At 36.3% G+C, this 8,198-nt stretch overlaps 1 protein-coding gene across 1 annotated transcript; it reads left to right on the top strand.

Moving 5' to 3' along the window:
* The first annotated feature begins 5,827 nt into the window (after nt 1-5,827).
* Nucleotides 5,828-7,087, top strand: LOC145679607 (uncharacterized). The gene has a single exon (XM_081750183.1). It carries the CDS (start codon nt 5,828-5,830, stop codon nt 7,085-7,087), a length of 1,260 nt encoding a protein of 419 aa, XP_081606309.1.
* Nucleotides 7,088-8,198: the final 1,111 nt, after the last annotated feature.

Genomic DNA, 8,198 nt, shown 5'->3' with positions numbered 1-8,198 from the left:
CATATTTACAATGCGGTCAACGGTCGACAATATCAGACTGAACTGTTATTCTTCACAACTGTCTCATGTACACATATTGCATTGCACAAATACTGTACCTACAAGGCAGCTCTGAGTATTTCATTGTTATCCTACTTTGTACGAAACAGAATAAATCGGTAGTTTAAAAATGTATTTCTTTGAATCATTGGCAAAAGCTTGTGTTTCGTCGAGTTTCATTACTTCTGTGCTCGGAATTATTATATTCCACGGAATTTCGTATTACGAGGAGGAAATCCTTAAATGCAATTTACTTTTGCCCAAATTGTATTCATATAATTTGTTGTAATCAATGTTGTCATGTGAAGAATCTCTTGTACTCTCGTTCATCATACATGATATTTGCCGTCTTACTGTCTTAAGCACAGTCGTTATTAACCTAATCTGGATGAAAGTTATTTTTTCCAGTCTCACACACTCTTAACTTGGACAGAAAGCTGTTCATTTATCATCCGTTACCATTAGCCTAGAAGATAAAACTGTGATATGTTAAAGACTTCTTTTCATTTTAATTCTTCTTCCCAGAGTTTATTCTGTATGTGTAATACACATTGTGTATCTTCCGAATTCGAAGTGTTTTTCTAACTTGAATGAAGTACTATTACTTTTGATTGTGGAAATCTTGTACTTTATTATTGTTCATTTTACTCATTCAACGTTTGATAAAATACTCAAGAGTGTTATAAAGTAGGGATCTGCCGTTACAACCAAATCTTGAAGCCATACGTCACAGTTTCATCACCCCTACGCTGAGTCTCCACCCAATAAGATCGGAATGTTTTAAGCCAACAATCATGGCGAAACAAAAGTAACCAATCCGACGATGACGGAAACGAGAGTAGCCGATCAAACGTACCGATGCTCGGTTGTCTTTTTGTTTCTTTGATTTAATAGGATGAGGATACATATGGGCAAATCCTCTATTTTATAACATCCTTGGAATACTCCAGTTTCTTTGGGAGGCACCCTTGCACCACCACTGCATTGCATCCGATTGTACACTAATGGAATCTACGACTAAAAGTAATGGATATGTCCTTTTTCCAAATTTGGATCTGACATTTTGTTCTCGAGTATGTTTATGCATTTCTCTGAAACTTTTGGACGGTCATAGCTCACAGTCAGAGGCATTTTTACACCCAGGTTGGTCTATACTTTTTATCTTGGGGAAAGGATTCACCTTCCGACGTTTACTACATTAATGAAGTTACACCATATATATATATATATATATATATATATATATATATATATATATATATATATATATATATATATATTCATGTTTGTATTGGCTCCCTTTTGGTAGACTTGTCCACCGCCCTCGTTAGTATCCCAGCACGGGCCTGGATGCACGTAACTCCACAGTAAACAAAGAAATCGCAAGATTGACATTGAAATCGTGTCAAACACATGATTAGCTGAGAGTTGACAGCGCTACATGTGAGTCTTTGTGAAACTAACCAGAGGAAAACAATTTGAAGGTCATCGCGCGCAATGTGACCGTATGGTAACGCAAGGTTATACCAGGTTAATACCTTCCATCAACTACAGTCTCCTTTGCCCCCTCCTTCTCTTTCCTTCCACCATGTTCTCTAGCATGTCTCTCATAATAAAGTTCCTCCTCAGCCAATGTGCCAACCAATTCCTTTTCCTCCTTTTAATTACATCATAAATTGTTCTTTTCTCTCCTACTGCTACTATGTTTAACACCTTCTCATTCGTTTTCCGTTCAACCTAGCTAATTCTCTCCTTTTATCGAATGCTTCCAATATTTTTTGCATCGCTTTTGCGTAATGTCCATGTTACTGTTCCATAGAGTACATATTGGAATAAGTAAAATAAAATCTCAATATTTAATTGGAAGATGTTCAATACAAAGATTAGCTACTCTTAGTGGAAAGTAAAAAAATATCTGACGCCTTTAGAGTTTAAAAATAATTTAGAAATTTATGGTATTTCTGTAAGCTGTGCCGTCTTGATTTTCCTTCATGAGTCTCACCAATTTGGGAACCAGTAGAGTATTGAATCTTTTAAAAAACATAAAAGGTAATGAAGCATTGTAATTTATTTTATAAGTAGTGAAGTGTGGGGACCCATTAAAAAAATAAAGGATATCGCATATGTTGTACACTACCATCATACTTACACGAAGGTAAACTGTATTACATTTAGGATCATACATTGTATTTCCGTTACGATTGGCGCATTGTAGAATTTATGCAGAGTAAAATTTACGTATGAAAAGAGTAAGATTTCTTAAAATCAAAACTTGCAAGAATTGCAAAATGGGCCCCCTTCGATTGGCTGGGAGCTTCCCTGGGGAAGCAGTTGTCCCATCCTGCCCCCACAATATACAGCCATGCATTCATGCTTCGTTATACTGCTACTGACGATAAATTTAAATTAAGTTTTAATATCCACTTAAATGCGAGTCAAATAATTGACTTTAACGGGGTTATTGCATAATTGCATAACGCAGCTTATTAACAACAACTTAGGGGCGTGATCCTGCATTAAACGCTTAAAAAGGCGAATTTGAATATTTCTTTTTTATTTTTCGGACGTAGCGCCATCTTGCACTGGATATACACTCTAGAGGTTGTGAAGTGTGTATAATTATATCGTATATAAAGTCAATCTGACAAATCCAATCGATATAACGGAATCTTTTGCATAATGAGTGGCAGCATAAAATTCTTCTTTGGCATCTATCAGAAGAATTAAAAAAATCTTAGTAGCTCAAATTGTTAAAGAAACTCAGTGACGTTGAAAGGACAATGTAGTTAACTGCATCATTTGTTAACAAATGGGAGATTCCCTAACATTACAAAACTGGACTCCGAATCAATCAAGTTTATAGTTTGTGCCTTTTGCATGCAATATTTCTACTTAAATTACAATCAAATTGAATTAAATAATATACATCTTTAAAATCGATTTTGAGCCATCTATTTCGGGGGCTCGTCCGCATTGCATTCCTTGTGGGCCCGAACGTACGCTACTTAACCAGTCAAAAGTTAACTGTGTAATAAAAAAGAATAAAAAGACGTCAATAGTATATTATAAAATTTTCATATCATATAAAGTTATCGGTCATTTTTGTTATTAGGTGGCTGATCTGTTAGTACCATAATATTTTCCAAACTTAACAGTTTTGTTACATTAACTATTAAAAATAAATTCAAGCTTTATTTAAAATGTTCAGTTGTAAGTTAAAATTATATTAGACTTTAATGATGTGGACCAGTCATAGACGAAAGTTTAAATTAAACATAACTTTCCGAAATGCCCTACAAAGGATTTGTCGACTATTCTAGAAAGTCAATATTCCAGAGAAACAACCAATAAAACATTCTTGAATCTTCTAAACAAGCTGATTAGGAAACAGTGTTCAGATGTCAAGCGTATAGTTAGTTATGATATATGTACGCACTTTTTCTAGGTGAAAATGGAACACAATGTTCTACAGTTATCAGATTTACGCTAAAGAGGAAGGATGATTGTGAAATTCCTTTCTGTGCTCTCCCAACGTGAATCGAGCCCACCAGAGACACGTGCGCTAAACCTTTTTAGGTGTGAGGAGTACTTTTCGTTCCAGAAATAATTTGCAACCTACTTATTTATTCATTAACCATTAGAGGGAATTATAAAATAATAAGAGTCATTGATACAAAGAGTATGACACTGACCACTGCGGGCTTACTCTCACGACTTCCCAGGCCCGTAGCCAGAGAGGGCCTAGAGCGGGCAATGCACGCTCTAAAATATTTTTTGCCCGCTCTAAAATATTTTTTCCGCTCTAAAAAGGACGTTGTCCAGAAGTTTCAAATTGTTTCAGCATATCCCAAATAGGAAAATCTTGAGATTTTATTTACTAAATAAAATTGAACTTAGTGTGCATTTACTACTACTAACAAATGAAATTGAACGTGGCGTATATTTCTACGAGAAACAAAGATTATTCTTATTGCTAGACTTACTTAATAATCTCCCATGTATTACTTTTCCTCATTCCAAGAGTTTGAAGAATCACAAACACGACAAGCATTCAAGGCGTTGGACAAGATGCCCTTCCAAAGAATACACATATAAAAATTGACACGAAAACAGGCTGTGTTACATGAATGTGAGTGCCTGGCTTGTGCATGTGTAACATTGCAGGCAAAAAAAGAGTATATGTCCCACGTGTGCCTGTAATTAACGTGTAAAACATGCAACATGTCCATGTTCCTTATAGTGGAAGGAAAACGCATGTCTCATAATATGAAACTGGTACGAAACTGTGATGTCTGGAGAAAACGTACATGCGCCTCTAGAATAGTCAGATACAAAAAAATCAGTAGGGAATTCGGAAATTTTGTTTATTGTAAAAGCGGCAAAAATGCTGTTTTTCACGTGATTTGAGTCTTTTCGGGGAGCACCTACGAAAATAAATCAATGATTCTAAAATGTTTCTAAATAGCAGTTTGCATCGGCTCACTTTGTGTTTTCTTAGTGGCCTCAAACCATTTGTTTCACGATTTGTTTACAAATATACGGAATAAAAAGAACGTTAATTCCTTATATGCACTCAGAGAAAAAAAAAACTCAAGACGGCAGCAGAACACCGAATCTATTATTTTAAAAAGATTTTGTTCACCATTATAATTGCGCGCAATAATAAGTAGCAGAGTGCTTAGCGAATTTCCAGAAGGAAAAAAAGAAACAGTAGAAAATGAACTACAGGCAAATGTGCCTCGCCAGACGTTTCCAATCATTCTACTGACTATTATAACGCCATAAATATGAAGCAGGCATCCATCAAGTCATTTTTTTTGGTGCAAAAGTGATCGAAAATGAAACTAATTCAGAAGCAGGGTCATGTGTATCAACATGTGTAGATGGTCAAGAAGAAACTAAACATCTGATTTCCACCATGTTGGTGTTGATTTCTACCATGTATCAGGTCGTGGCGATACAAAACCCGCTCAGCCGCATCTTGCAAATTTTCCAGGTTCCTGCATTTCTGGTTCAATTCGACGATTTCGTCCAATATGGTACAAAACGTGGGATTGGCTTGAGTATTCTGTTATGTTAGATGCTGACTTTTGCTTCCCATGCCGGAAATATCCGTCAAGAAGCAGTGATCTCATTTGTGCAGAATGGTTTCAGAGACTGGAAGCATACAACCGAGAAAAATAAGGGATTTTCTTGTCACGCCGATTCTGAAACTCATAGGCACTCTGTGGTTTGCTACTTGGAGCAACGGAAACGTGAGGACTTCGGCAAAACGGTCGTGAAGAAGGAGTGTAGTGATGTAATTATGAATAATAGGTATTATGTGAAAAGTGTGATGGAAGTTATTCAATTCTTGCCTGTGAATCAGTTGTCCTTTAGGGGAGATTCTGGGTGTGAGCAACTCGGACAACAATCAAGTGGTTTGTGCTTAAATTTGTTTGAATTTAGTATTCCTAAAGATCCGAAATTAGCAGAAATTGTCAAAACTATCCCTGCCAATGCAACATACACTAGTCCGGATATTGAGAATGAGATAATTCATTTCATGGCAGAATCTGTTAAGAGGAAAATAGTAAATGAAGCAAACGAAAGTACATTTTGTTCATTTCTTGCTGTTGAAACCAGAGGCAAGCAACGAACCGAAGATTTGTCTGTCGCAATTAGGTACCTTGTGAATTTTAAAGTGCAAGAAAGATGCATAGCTATACTGAAGTTGGACAAATAAGACACTGCCAGCATTAAGAACGCCATTTTAGATTGTTTAAGAAAAGTAGAATTCAAAACCGACATGATAATAGCACAGTGCTACGATGGAGTTCCTGTCATGAGTGGACAGAAAAATATAGTGCAAGCTCTTTTGTCTGAGGATTTGAAGAGGAACATTTTGATTGTTCACTGTTTCAATCACCAATTACATTTAGTTATTTGTAGAGCCATTGACACAATTCCTGAACTGAAAGAGTTCTTTGATATTTGTCAACAACTATATTATTTTTTTAGAAAAGGACGCGTTGCAGCAGATTACGCAGGAAGGAGTTTAAAGCGATTGTTGGAACAACGTTGGACTAGACATCTTGACACTGCGACTGTAATTCGTGACGACAGGTTTCACATATTAAGTGCACTGATGGCAATTCAAACTTCCCGTGAAGAACACGCCTTAATGAAGGTTCAAGCTACCGGTTTACTACATCAGATCTATACTATGACTTTCTGTTTCCTTATTGAGCTCATGTTCAGGGTTCTTGGATATCTAGAACCGACAAACGCACTGCTACAAAGAAGAGATTTGGACATTAATGCCGCTGTGAAGTTAATAGGATCGGTAACGGAACAGCTCAGGTCTTGCCGGCAAGGTGAAGGAATATTTGAAAATATCCTTAACGATGCAATGAAGGCATATGCCTTAAACACTTCGATTCAGCAAACATTGAAACGCAAATGCACACTCCCCAGTCGCTTAGCTGATTCGGTTGTTGATTTGGAAGGCATAAATTTGAAGAAGGGAAAGGAAGACGAGAAGGAGCTGAAAAGATTATTCTGCGAAGTTCTCGATATCTCCGTCGAAGATATTCGGCGCAGATTCAGTGAGACAGGGACAGATGTGATTGGTGCCATTCACCACTTACTGAGCGAGAAAAGAAGTGAAGAAAATTTGAAACCTCTGTGTGATGTTGTAAAGTACAAAGACCTGCAAAGCAAAGGGCTTCAGAATTTGAAGCAGGAAATAGATCTAGCAAATCGACTGATCAACAAGACATCATCTCTGAAAGAGCTCACAAAACAAATTGGAAAATATGGCGAGGCTTTCCCGGGTCTAAAGATGCTTACAGAAGCTGCTCTAATTATTCCGTCTTCTACGTCCACGGTCAAAAACTGCTTCTCACATCTGGCAGCTTTCCTTCGACCTCAACGTCTGTCTATGGGACATGAAAGAAAATCGGATCTCGTTCTCCTGGATTACAACAAAGATATTATGGGTGCACTAGATCTAGACCAGCTTGTAATTGAATTTGCGAAGTGCTCACATAAACTCCTTTTGATGTAATTACTTACATAAGTACTGTAGAAAATATTTATTTTACTTGTGTCAGGGTTGTTTCTTAATTTTTATACATAAAAATATTCCATAATCTACTTGTAATAAAAGTATTTGTAGTTCCAAAATACTATAATTTAGATAACAGTTAATAAATATTCCTAAAATAAATTATTATTTTTTACTTTTAGTACTGCTTAGTGTATTAAAATATATATTGAATTATATACCATCATTTTAAAAAAAAATGTTAATGATGATATTTGATAGTCGTGGATTTGGTACTGTAACATTAATCAGCATAATAAAGTTTTTCAACTCTCTTATAGATTCCATAAATAATAAATAAATACATAAATGAACATAGATATTGACAACGATAAGCGCCTCAAGGAACAAAAACTATATATATATAATAGAGAGAGAAAGAGTTTTAGTGTTTCTTGAGGTCCCAGCCATTGCCCCCTTAGTATTCATCATTGCCCGCCCTAAGCAATCAGGCTGGCTACGGTCCTGCGAATTCCCATTAGACCAGCAGATCGCGGTAGACAGGTTAGTCACCCCTGGAATACACGAAGTATTGCACATATCCCCCATATGTTAAATAAATTCCTCTCACAAACGATATGGTGACTAGGGTACACGTTGCAGCATATTTTGCATATCCTCTTAACAAAACATGTGTCTAGGGCCAATCCTGCCATCTTCTGATATATGTGTGATATATCCTCCTGACATCTTTCCGATAAGTGTTCTACAATGTCTTGATAACAATCACATGACTGATAAACCCTATCAGCTGTTTGTTACCTTGACAGGAAGTTCAATTGCCTGTTAACATCAGCTAATTGTTAGTTGTCGCGTAGTGAATTATGGACGAAATCGAAGAATTGTTGATGTTGTCAAATGACGATGAGGAGATTGTTCAATATATAGTGAGGTCTAGAAAACCAAAAATAATCAGAAACCGAATTTGATCAGTTTGATAAATGTACTGAAGAAAAGTTTTTGTTCGCTTTCGATTGACAAAAGACAGTTTTCATCATCTCCACGAGGAAATTCCTGACGAGATAATAACTCAAACTGATAGGTAAGTTTTAGTTCGAATAGGTGCCAATTT

Source organism: Thermobia domestica, chromosome 2, assembly GCF_964235325.1.
Source record: "Thermobia domestica chromosome 2, izTheDome1.hap1.1, whole genome shotgun sequence".
Taxonomy (NCBI): Eukaryota; Metazoa; Arthropoda; class Insecta; order Zygentoma; family Lepismatidae; genus Thermobia; species Thermobia domestica.
The sequence above is the reverse complement of the archived record's forward strand: the minus strand, read 5'-3'. Positions and strand labels throughout refer to the sequence as shown.